General features: G+C 36.0%; 2 protein-coding genes across 2 annotated transcripts; one reads left to right on the plus strand and one right to left on the minus strand.

Moving 5' to 3' along the window:
- Nucleotides 1-4,423: 4,423 nt before the first annotated feature.
- Nucleotides 4,424-5,644, plus strand: LOC132180473 (F-box/kelch-repeat protein At3g23880-like). Its single transcript, XM_059593348.1, has one exon. The coding sequence runs from the start codon at nt 4,424-4,426 to the stop codon at nt 5,642-5,644; it is 1,221 nt and encodes a 406-aa protein (XP_059449331.1).
- A 3,577-nt stretch (nt 5,645-9,221) lies between these two features.
- On the minus strand, nt 9,222-11,730 carry LOC132166397 (protein FAR1-RELATED SEQUENCE 7-like). Its single transcript, XM_059577203.1, has one exon. The coding sequence runs from the start codon at nt 11,692-11,694 to the stop codon at nt 9,412-9,414; it is 2,283 nt and encodes a 760-aa protein (XP_059433186.1). The 5' UTR covers nt 11,695-11,730; the 3' UTR covers nt 9,222-9,411.
- Between the last annotated feature and the right edge of the window lie 738 nt (nt 11,731-12,468).

The raw sequence follows: 12,468 nt of genomic DNA on the forward strand, positions 1-12,468 counted from the left end.
GATGTAATGGAAAATCATAACGAAATAGTGTAATTGAAAAGAATTGAAAGTTTAATACCCTTAATTGAGAATTTTTAAACATTGGGAGAATAGTATCAAAATGAATGGAAGTTCTGAAGAATTTTTTGAAATTTTACCTTTCTTTTTTCTTGAGCACTTGCTTGTACAACAACTTATAGAAATAGTTTTGGATTTTTTTTGGAGGCATTATTAGAAATACAACAACTTTTTGGGCTTAGAGCATTCCCAATGGAGGAGCCAAATTTTTATGCAAAATGACTCATCAAAACTCGCTTTATCTAGTTTAGTTTATGAATTTTTAAATGCCTTCTACATCCGATTAGTAATATTTTTATCTATATCATTTAAATATTATTATTATTATTATTATTTTATAAGGATTGTATTTTTCCTAAATATCATTTTTTTCTACTTTTTGGAAAAAAGAGATGTGGAAAGAAAAATAATATGAGAAAATTTTGGAAAAAGAGAGATGTGGAAAAGAAATAACAGGAGAAAATTTTGGGAAAAGATAAAATAGGTAATAGAAACAAAAAAAAAAAAAAGGGATAAATGCAAAATTGGTCTATGTGGTTGGCCTAATTTACAAATCACTTCATGTGGTTTAAAAAATAATTTATAGGTCCCTAGGGTAAGCCAAAATAACATTTTACTCCCTGAACTTATTTTCCGTTAAATGACTTAACAGAAACTGTTTCATTACCACCTTACACCCAATTAAAATAAGACACGTGTTCTTTTTTTATTTATGCTTTTAAAAAATTCAATAGCTACTTTTCCACGTCATTTTGAAGCTCTAGTATACACTCCACGTCAAATTAAATAAACAAAATCCCTCTATATCCCCTGTGCCGCCGTCGTCTTCATCTTCCCCACCGATTCACTATCCATGCCATCGTCTTCATCTGTGAGTTACTTTGAGATTTTGGGCATCTGCGTTTTTGGAGTAGTGCGTTTTTGGGCAGTCCTTCTAAGAAAATTTGGATTTGTTTTTGGGCATTGAAACATCTTCAAAAATTATTTCTGGGAATCAGAAACAATCTATCTCTCTCTTTCTGTGTCTTTTTCTTTTCTTTTTTGTTCTTTGGCAAGCACAAATGTGTTGTTTACTGGAAAGCACAATTCTTCATTTTGGAGTAACATCATGCACAAAGTGCGAATGATGGATACCACAAAGTAGTGTCTTAGGAAAGGAAAATAAATAAAGGAGGAAAAAATTGGGTGATGTTCATACAACAAAGTAGTGTCGTGCTACGAAACCTAACAACTCACCTGGAGATGGACGCAAGAATTGGTGGGGAAGATGAAGACGACAGCGGCATATGGAGATATAGAGGAATTATGTTTATTTAATTTGATGTGGAGTGTGCCGGCGCCTCAAAATGACGTAGAAAAGCTTATTTGTCATTTTTTAAAAGCATAAATAAAAAAGAACACGTGTCTTATTTTTATTGAGTATGAGGTGGCGATGAAACGGTTTCTGTTAAGTAATTTAACGGAAAATGAGTTTAATGAGTAAAATGTTATTTAAGCCTACCATATGGACCTATAAATTATTTTTTAAACTACAAGGAGTGATTTGTAAATTAGGCCAACCACAATGACCAATTTTACATTTATCCCTAAAAAAAATGAAATGGCTCCTAAGAAAAGTGATGCTACATCCTACATATAGCATTTTATTTGGCTAATCTAATAAAATATCCATTTTACATTTTTTTTTTTTTTTGACTAATCCAATGTAGGGGGTTTTTTACAAATCTGATTAGCAATTTTAGATAAAAGTACAATTTGGCTCCTCCATTGGGAATGCTCTTACGACTCCAAACTATTTTTTCTTTATTTTTTATTTATTTATTTTTGACATGTCTACACAAGAGGGGAATGAGGGATTCGAACTAGTGACCTTCGTTTCATGAGGCGTGGTCTCTAGCTGACTGATCTACCTCTTGGGACACGACTCCAAACTATTAAGATTTTTTTCTTGAACAAAATAAAATAAATTTAAAAATAAAAAGTACAAGTAAAAATACTAGCTAGTGAGAGAGAAAGAAAAGGGCCGGAGATTTTTACTTCTTGAGGCTCACGGTAATCTATTTGAAGAAATTATCGATGCAATTTTTGTAGCTCATCTCGGTAAGTGGAGTCCTTAATTCGTATCCTTTTGCATTTCTTCACACAATCTTTCTGTTCATCTGTTAGTGGAGCACGATTTTTCTGTTCACTAGCACCTCTTGATCTCTTTTTATAACTCCTATTTACAGGTTTTCCATCACCATACGGTGAGAGGGAGGTAATTAATTGGAGGGGAATGTGGAAAATGAGGGGGATGATTGGGAGAAAGAGAAGAAAATGACAGGCGTTCTACGTACTTTCACTACAGCTTGAATAAGGATGGCCAACGCCACCATCATCATCAAAACAAGTCCTTTCGTAACCTTTTTATAATATCACTCCTCCCTTCTATGAATTCTTTCGTTTTTATGTGTGGCAGTCTTGTAGGAAACTACAATTTATAGCACCTACAGAACCATTTACATGGCAATATAATGACGTTTTATTATTAATTTTTTATTTTTTTCTTCGTGTCTTTTGGTTTTGGTTAAAGTCATGCAATTTACTCTTCGACTCGTTGATTAAAAAGGTAACTTTACTATTAGGTTTTATAGATTGGATCATTCGGTGTCCAAAACTCTACTTTGTGTTTTGGGTAGCTCTAGCTCATACGTAGGTGTGCAGTTGATAAAGATGGAAGAAGAATATCCGGTAAAGTTACTACCAAATTTCTATTTACCACTATTGAACGAATAGATAAAAGAAGTGTAGACGTTGTCCCTTCAATAAAAGTAATAGAAAAAACTTTAATTTAGACTCCTAAATTATTACGCGTTTTAAGAAGACTCCCTAAATTTTAAAAACTCTCAATTTAACTTCCTGAACTTTCAATATGATTTAATTGACCCCTTCCGTCATATTCAGCTGTTAACCCCAACATAAATTACTAAAAATACCAAATTACCCTTTGATTTTTTTTATTTTTTTTTTAAATTTGAAATTTTATAAAAAAGCCAAGAATATAAAGGTAATTTTATCACTTTTAATGTTTAAAATTTGATGGAGATGGTACATTGAATCCAATTGAAAGCTTAAGAGGTGAAATTGAAAGTTTTTAAAGTTTTTAGAAGTTTTCTCAAAATGTGTAATAATAGTTCATTCAGGGGTTTAACTGAAGTTTTCCTAAAATAATATAAAAGAACAAATCGAGTAATATGAATTGAACCATGCTATACAAACATGAAATGACACAATATAATGGTCAAACTTAAATATGAAATAAGAAAAAAATATACTTTAGCCCCTGAACTATCACCACATTTTCACTTACGCATCCAAACTTTAGAAAGCGAGATCAAACTTTAAACACCGATGCTTACGTTTTTTCATCCCTTTTGGTTTTGCAGTTTTCATTATCTACTTTTCGCCGGATCTAATTCAAAAACTTTTTTAGCCATGCAGATCGAGCAGATTTCACAGGTTTATGTTTGAGCTAGATGCTTACATATTTTTAGCACTCTTTTTTCGCTCCAAATGGACCAGTTTTTCACTCTTCCTAGGAAGCATTGCTGTCGTTTACTGCCCTCTTCTCAATCTTTAGCTTGACTGAAGGATCAAATACCCACCTTTCTGTGCTTGTTCTTTCTCTTATCTTACTATATATAAAAAAAACAGTAGTTTTCATTAAAGAGCCACAGCCACTCGACCTACTAAAGAGCCATAACCCTTAAAAGTCAATTTAAAGTATTAAACTAGTTGCCCCAACTTCGCCTTCAACGGCCACGCACAGCCACTCGACGGACTAAAAAGACACCACATGTGTTAAAAGTATGATTAAAGCTAAAGAAGTGTTATTTAATATAATTGAGAGAATATGATCCTATCCTGTCCATTTTAACTGGATTTTTTCTAGCCCAAAATGGACCGAAGAGGATCCTATTCCATAATTGAGATGACCTATCAACGAAAATCAATTATTAATGATCTAAAGGTTTATTTTCATTGTCACGTTATATCCATTATGTATTAGTATTATAACAGTCTACTAAATAGCATTATTCTTGGTTAAATTTTTTTTATTTTCTATATGTTTAAACTTTTAACATAAATAATAATTTAACATGGCATTAAAGTAACAATCTTAAGTTCGAATCATGTATCTGCCGTTCACCGGACGGGCGAACCTTAAAAAGTTAAGTGGACACCTTAACATCATCTTCAACAGCCACCAAACTAAATCTTAAATATGTGAACTTTGTTGAAAGCCATCCCTCACAATCTCTTAGCTTACTGCTTTACTTGCTCTTACTATTCATCTTCTTCATTTACCCCAAAAAAGCTTTAGCCAATGGCAAGTCAAAGCCATGCAGCAACGATCCAGAACATTCCACACGAAGTCATCACAGAAATACTCGCAAGGCTACCCGCCAAGTGTCTCATACGATTCCGGTGCGTCTGCAAGTCATGGCGATCTCTAATCTCCGACCCCCAGTTCCTTAAAAAGCAACTACATTTCTCGCACGCAGAGTCCAACTTCACTCGTCAAAGAATCATTGTGTTCAAACAAGGCCTTCCCAGTTCCGACCACCGCATTGCCAGTTCTTACTCTGTTCACTCTGTATTCAACGACCATGAAATGCCGTGCTCTTTTGATGTTCCACTTCCGATGACCGACCCCGCCAGCATTATTGAGTTTGTGGGTTCTTGCAACGGGTTGGTTTGTTTACGTGAAGGCAGGATATTACACCTATGGAACCCGTCTACCAGAGAATCCAAAAGATTGCCGCGCTCAATTGGCTACAACGACTATTTTGGGTTTGGTTACGATGAATCCGTTGATGATTACAAGGTGGTGAGACTCTTAAACAATGAGGGTGATACGTGTAAAGTTGAGGTGTATGAATTACGGGCGGATTGTTGGAGAGAAACTCAAAACTTCCCTTACAGTTTAAATCGTTTTGCTGGGACTTGGAGTACTGTATACGCCAATGGTGCTCTGTATTGGGTAGTTGTGCGTGAACACGGCCCTGAAGGGACTCGTTGGAACGTCGTCGCTTTTGATTTATCGACGGAGAAATTCACAGAGGTGCCACAACCAAACTATTTTGATGATGACAGTTGCAGTTTATTGGCCGGCCATGGCATGTCGGTGTCGGATTTAAATTTCGTTATAGAGCTGGTGGTTGAACGAGGATCCCTTTGTTTGGTTTGTCACTATATCCAATGTTGTGTTGGAAGCCATGCTGGTGTGTGGATAATGAGGGAAGATGGAGTGTGGACCAAGTTAGCGAAGATTCCATATCAGCAAGAAATGAAGCAGAGTCAACAGTTCTGGCGATTGCTGTGCTTTTCAGGAAATGGGGAATTCTTGATGGCTAGAAAGGACAAGTTGGCTTTGTACAGTACAAAAGAAGATGCCTTTGAGGACCTTCCGATTCATGGTGGTGGTGATGAGCTTCTTCTTCATGATTCTATACTTAATAAAATCAAAACCTATGTGGAGAGTTTAATCTCTCCCAATTATGCTATGAATGAGAGCGAACAGTCGAAGAATTTGGTAATGGCGTAAAATTTCTACTTTTTCAATCAGCTCCATATCCCCCTGGCATTGGATCTCATCAGCTGGGAGGGATTTGGTTTCTATCTATGAGCATGAGTCTGTAATTTCATATGTATTGGTTGCCTAGCTGGAACTTGTATACATTTCCTATTGCGTAGTTGTGGATGGGAGCCATGTCTAGTTTCTGTATCGAATTTATAATTGGCATAATGTAAGCTTAAAATAATCCAATTATACAGGATCTCAACATTTCACATGGTTTGGCTTAACAATCACACATTCATACAACACATCTACACATGACCCATAGCAAACATTATGCCTACTTTACTAAACACTACGAGATAATTCAATGATCGATTGATGGAAAGCAGTGCTCGATCGATTGATGCGACCTATGATGCAAAATGTCACTTTTTGAGCTATAAAAATATTGTTTTTGGACAAGAGTTCCATTTTGTGTCTTTAAACTCTAGACACGGCCCAACAGCCTTTTGAGAGAGAAAGAGATAAATGAAAAGGAAAAATGAGAACAAGAGAAGGGAGTGTGGTAGGAGCAAGAGGAGTTAGAGCAAGTTTCAATGGTAAAATCCTAACACTCTTTTTTAAGTTTCTTGATGTTTTGAATGATTTGTGGCACATGAATTCATTATTTCGAGATTTATATGGCATGTTGGTGTTTGGAGGTAATTCTGTCGTTTTCACCAGGTCCGCGTCTACTCTTAGAGTTTATTTTATATATAAAGACATGGTATATATTATTCTCTCAACTATCTCATTTTATAATTCCAATAAATCCACCATTGAAATTATAAACTCACGGTTTGATGATAACATTTCATTTAAAACTAACTTTCATAAATTTTATGGACTCGATTTTTTTTTTTTTTTTTGGCAGTTTTGCAGTTTTGCATTTTTGCATTTTTAAACATTTACTAATCACTTTCCCTTAATTTCCATAAATAACCAAAAGTCCACAAAAATTATTTTTCACCTCGTTTAAAATTTGAAAAAATAAAATAAAATTATTTTACTGCTGAATAGACCAGGATCCCAAATGACATTGACCCTTAAAATTTTAAATATTTCTAATTATTCTAAATTCTTAAAAATTCTTATTTAAATTCCCAAGTGCTCCTAATAATAAACCAAAATTTCTCAGAGTTTAAATAATATTTTTTAAGCCTAAGGGGGGATATTACCTCTAATTTCTCTAATAATACGATCAAACATGAATCCGTGACAACTAGAAAAAGAAGGATAAATATAAAATTGGTTCATGTAGTTGGCTAAATTTACAAATCATTCTATGTGGTTTAAAAAATAATTTAAAAGTCCCTAAGGTAGGCCAAAATAACATTTTATTCCCTGAATTCATTTTTCATTAAATGACTTAACAGAAACAGTTACATTGCCACATCACACCTAATAAAAATAAGACATGTGTTTTTTTTTATTTATACTTTTAAAAAAATGACAAATAAGCTTTTCCACATTATTTTGAGGCTCCAACACACACTCCATGTCAAATTAAAGAAACCTAATCCCTATATATCCATTGTGCCGCCCGTCGTCTTCATATTTCCTAACAATTCTTGTCGTTGTCTTCATCTACGTTTGAGATTTGGGTATCTGCGTTTTTTGGCAGTGCTTTTTTATGGAAACAATCTCTCCCTCTCTGTGTCTGGTTTTTTTGTTTTTATTTTATGGCAAGTGCTTTCTAATTTGTGTTAAATAGATGTTGGAAGATGGTGGCTTTAAAAAGCAAACCGTAGGTTCATCTTTTAAAAAGTGATCTCTTTTTTGAAATATGCAATTGTTTTTTTCTTTTGTGGGGCTTGTTTTGTCCCTTAGTGTGCATAGGTAAGATGGTGCTTGTGCTTGTAGGAATATTCATGTGTGGATGTAAGTCTTAACGGAAAACGCAAATGAAGACGACGGTAAAAATCGTTGGAGAAGATGAAGATGACAGCGGCATAGAGAGATTAGGTTTATTTAATTTGACGTGCAGTGTGTGTTAGAGCCTCAAAATGACGTAAAAAAGCGTATTTGTCATTTTTTAGAAGTATAAATAAAAAAAAAATACGTGTCTTATTTTTATTGGGAGTAACGTAGCAATATAACGATTTCCGTTAAGTCATTTAACGGAAAATGAATTCATGAAGTAAAATGTTATTTTGGCCTACCCTAAAGACTTATAAATTATTTTTTAAACCACATGAGTAATTTGTAAATTAAGCCAACCACAATGACCAATTTGCATTTATCCCAAAACAGAAACTTGCATGACAATTTGAGGACGAGACGTGCAAATTAAAAACTTTTTCACCCTCATTTGAACGTTTCATCCACAAGGTGCCCAAACGTGGCGTTCAAGGAACCCAAATCCAAAGAAATTTTTATTTTTATTTTTATGAATACGTTCTCCATTAACAAAACACAAAACAACACAAATACAACTCTCCAGTAAGACAGCTGAAACACAATGATACTATCATGCTACAGAACAGTATCATACCAAAACAACCACCAAAAACTTCACATCAAACAAAACAGGCCAACTATACAAACAACAACTAGCCAAAGAACAAGCAACTAACATCAAAATCTCCCCACGTCTTACATCCTTCGCTGCTACAGAAACCACATTCTGCAGCCACTCAGTAAAAAAAAACATACCAAACCAACAACCAAACACTTGTACAAGCAGCAGCTCCTCTCATAGCATTCAACTTCCACCTTCTGCAGAAACAACTTTAAACCAAATCCAAAGATTATACTAGTAACTAGTGAGATTTTTGCGTTAAACTTCCAAGTAATTACGAAAGCAAATACATGACAGGACTCGACATTAGTAAAACACAGGTACAACAAACCCCAAAGTTCAGGAACTCACTGCTGAAGCAGAGACAGCAGGTATGACAGAATTGAAGTCCACACCACATGATGACAAAGAGTTAATGAGGTTAACTAATCCATGGAAGAGGCATACAGTGACATTCATATTCAGCATCCATTTGATTTAGTAACATTTTGCAGACAATATATTAATTTTTCTCACAGTGCCTTTGGTGACTAAGATGCAGCCCAGGCGCTTAAACCCGGAAATGCAAAAGAGTTATCCAGATCTTCCTCGCCACTGCCTCTCTCCTGCACCACCATGGCCACCACCTTCTGCTACCCTAAATCCCTTTTGAGTACCTTGTGTGCACATCTTAGTAACTTTTCTGCCTTGTATATATTCCATTCATTCACTGTACAATATTACATACAATACCACAAAATGTGGTCTTCTTTTCTGTTTATCATTTGTCAACATGTTCGCAAACAAATGCGGTTACTAGAAACTATACACCAAACAAATTTGGGGATTTTTGCAAAGAAAATTTCAAGACGAGAAATGGCACCGTTTTGACTAATTACAGTCATAATTGATATAGAAGGTTGCCTGCTCCTTCATGGGACCAACAAAACAAATTCTGGGGAGTTAAAGGAATTGATAATTCAAAGAATCAACTCTTAGGCATCCACCATGTCAGTCTGCACTATATAAATCTCAAGTCCATCCAGGGATTGGATTTCATAATAAAAAAAATGGCAATCGACATCCATGCATATTTCACATCGCTTTGAAAATTGAACAGGGAGAAGTATTGTTGTCCATGGTAGCTCGATGGTCTATGTTACAAAAGTTGCCATAGAAAAACCTAGCTACCAATGTGATTCAAACTACAAAATCTAGAGCTAGAGAGATGCCCAGCAATTGTTTAGGTTGTTTACCTTTGCCAACAAAGCTTTCTTCCACCCTCTCTCATAATCTCATAGGCAAGTTTGTACTTTTCATGAGATGCTGAACCAGCCTCTATGTATTTAGATGCTGTCTCTCTTAAACTCCACAGCATCAGAGCTCTAGGTTCTTGAGAAATACCCCCCGATTCAACATCACGAACAATACCATACTCAGCATTTCTTGTCCATCGATGTAAGATGTAGCGAGAGGGAATTTCTCGTACATCTAGTATTTGGAGAACTCTCAGAACATGTCTGCACAGCACGCCTTCGAACTCAAACATTTGACAGCTGCAACTCACGTTGAGATTGGATGCACAGAGAGTGACCATGTTTTTATCATAGTCATTCCCACACTTACGCACCAAGTATCTACTGGTGGCTCCTTCTTCATAAATCTTATATCCAAGATAACTATAGCTTTGCAGAAGCTCCTTCTGAAATATCTTAAACACAGTAAGTGTGTATAATCTTCTACATTGTTCTTCCACTGGTTCTTTTGTCTGCAAAAAGGCCTGTAAGTTAAAAGAGTTAAAGTCCTCGTTTCTCTCTCCCTCGCGATGCCGCTCAAGGCCTCTCTCATATCTAGAAACAAACTCTGAGACTGGCGTTTGGGCATTAACAACTGTGCCAAAGAATGGCTCAATGCTTTCGTTCAGGGACATTCCAGCAAAAAACGTGCCCCGTAAGTAGAGTGGCACCCAACTTGCACGTTTTTCGTACATATCTGTCAGCCAAACATTCTCCTTCAAGCCATATCTGTTGAGAAGGGCATTCCATGCTGTATCAAATTCATCAGCCGTCTGACTCTTGAGAATGCAATTTTCGTACTCACATTTAAAGGCATTATCCATTAAACTGAGGAACTCCTTTTCTTTTGCCTTAATTTGCCAAAATGAAAAACGATGATGGGTCCCAGGAAAGACTTCCGCTATTGCTTGTTGGATGGCCTTGTCTTGATCAGCTATTATTGACAGTGGATGCCGCCCTGACATTGCCCTGAGCCAAGTTTTAAATAACCAAGTGTAAGATTCCTTAGATTCATCAGCAATCAAAGCACAGGCAAGAAGCACTGGTTGCTTGTGGTGGTTAACTCCAACAAAAGTAGCAAAAGGAACCAAATATAAGCTGTTCTTGTATGAAGTATCTAGAACAATTGCATCACCAAACTGACTGCATGAATATCTAGATCTGCCATCAGCCCAGAAAATACTCATGCACTTACCATTATTAACTTCGACTGCATAAAAGAATCCTGTGTCATCTGCTTGTTTGCTTTGAAAATACTCAAAAAGTATACTGTACCAGTTACTTCCAATGTGGTTTTCTCGACATCTTTTGACAATGTTGCCATTACAAATGGTAACAAAATCTTTATTTTCCAACCGATCACCAACATCCTCTATGAATTTATTTGAAGCATCAAAGCTTTTCTTATGCACTTCCATTTGACACCCAATATCATGATTATGATCTTTTTTGAGACGGTCCACTACCCACCCTCCAGAATCTTCTCTCTTAATCCGCATATATGCCCCACAACCTACTCGTGAAGGGTGCTGAAACCCTTCCTTGGAGCATACAAATCGCCTGGATGTAATTGACCCATCAAGCTTCGAGCGAAACAATTGTCCAATCCGAACTCTAAATCCTTTATTTGCTGCATATGCATGATAAAATTCATATGCTTCACTAGCTGAATTGAACTTTAGACCCACATAAGGTTCATCTTTGAATTGCCCTTCATTTCCTTCCCTTCTAGCACGTTTAGCATTAATAATGCCAGATGGGCATGGCCGTCCACCCTCTACTTCCTTGAGCAATTTGACTTTTGGCCTATGGCTTACATCAGCCACCAAATTCTTAACTATAACTGTCTTCTGCTGCATAATGGGAGGGCTGTTTTTGCCCGTAGGTTCAAGATCATGATTGTGATCCTTCTGGAAATGGTCAACCACCCACTTGCCAGAATCACGTCTTTGTACCCTTATGAATGCTGGACAGCCTGATCGTGAATTGAGCTGAAACCCCTCCTTTGAGCACACAAATCTTCGAGAAGAAACTGACCCATCAGTCCTCGATCGATACAGCTGACCTATCCGAATCTTAAAACCCATTCGCTTTGCATATAGACTGTAAAACTCGCGTGCATCATCTGCCGAATCAAACTCTAACCCCACATGAGGTTCAGCTCTGCAATCTCCATCCTCCTCTCCATTGAGATTATCTATTGCACGTACCATACCTACGGGGTATGCCTTTATAACCATGATACTCCCACACTCTTCGCTGTTAGGATCAGTATCAGAACTGCATTGATACAAAAATAAAAATCATGGGCCATAAATTTATACATCTAATGATTAGCAAACTAAAAATACTTTTACATCGCTATTCAAAAGTAAAATCACCTAGCACCTCTACCAAACAAAAAGAGGAAACCACAATCAATTTGCAATCAATAGATAATGAAACGAAAAAGAATGAAGGAAACGTTATAGAAACAAGTTACTCGCAAAATTGAACAAAAGTTCCTAGATTGTAAATACTTTTTTTTTGACAAGTAATCGACTAGACTGTAAATACTAAAATGAAAAGGCAATCAAATTCGAACTCATTTCTCAGCTAAAGGCAGTAGAAAATTTCCAACATACATTTCCAATAACCCCCAGAAGGGGAGAACGAAAAAAAAAAAAAAAAAAAGGCACCGAATCCAACCCAGAGCTTCAATTTTTTTCCTCATCCCCGTTTTGTTCTCTCTTTCTCTCTCTCTCTCTCTCTCTCTCTCTCTCTCTCTCTCAGAGAAGGCTTAAATCGTGAGCCTGATAAATTTCCTATAAACACTTTCTCAGCAACCAAACAGAGGATTATACAACCAACCCAAAAAAAGAAAGAAAAAAGAAACTATATAATACCCAATCCAGAAAAAATAACCCGCACCAAACAAAGAGGCTATGCAAACACATCCGATCAAAAACAAGAAAATTAGAAGCCAACACATCACAATCACATTAGATCAATGTAAAAATCAAAGAGCAATCAGG

This window comes from Corylus avellana, chromosome ca1 (genome assembly GCF_901000735.1).
Source record: "Corylus avellana chromosome ca1, CavTom2PMs-1.0".
Taxonomy (NCBI): domain Eukaryota; kingdom Viridiplantae; phylum Streptophyta; class Magnoliopsida; order Fagales; family Betulaceae; genus Corylus; species Corylus avellana.

What these genes read in the sequence shown, in the direction of transcription:
- LOC132180473 (XM_059593348.1), top strand. Translation starts at nt 4,424, where the DNA reads ATGGCAAGTCAAAGCCATGCAGCAACGATCCAGAACATTCCACACGAA.
- LOC132166397 (XM_059577203.1), bottom strand. Translation starts at nt 11,694, where the DNA reads ATGGTTATAAAGGCATACCCCGTAGGTATGGTACGTGCAATAGATAAT.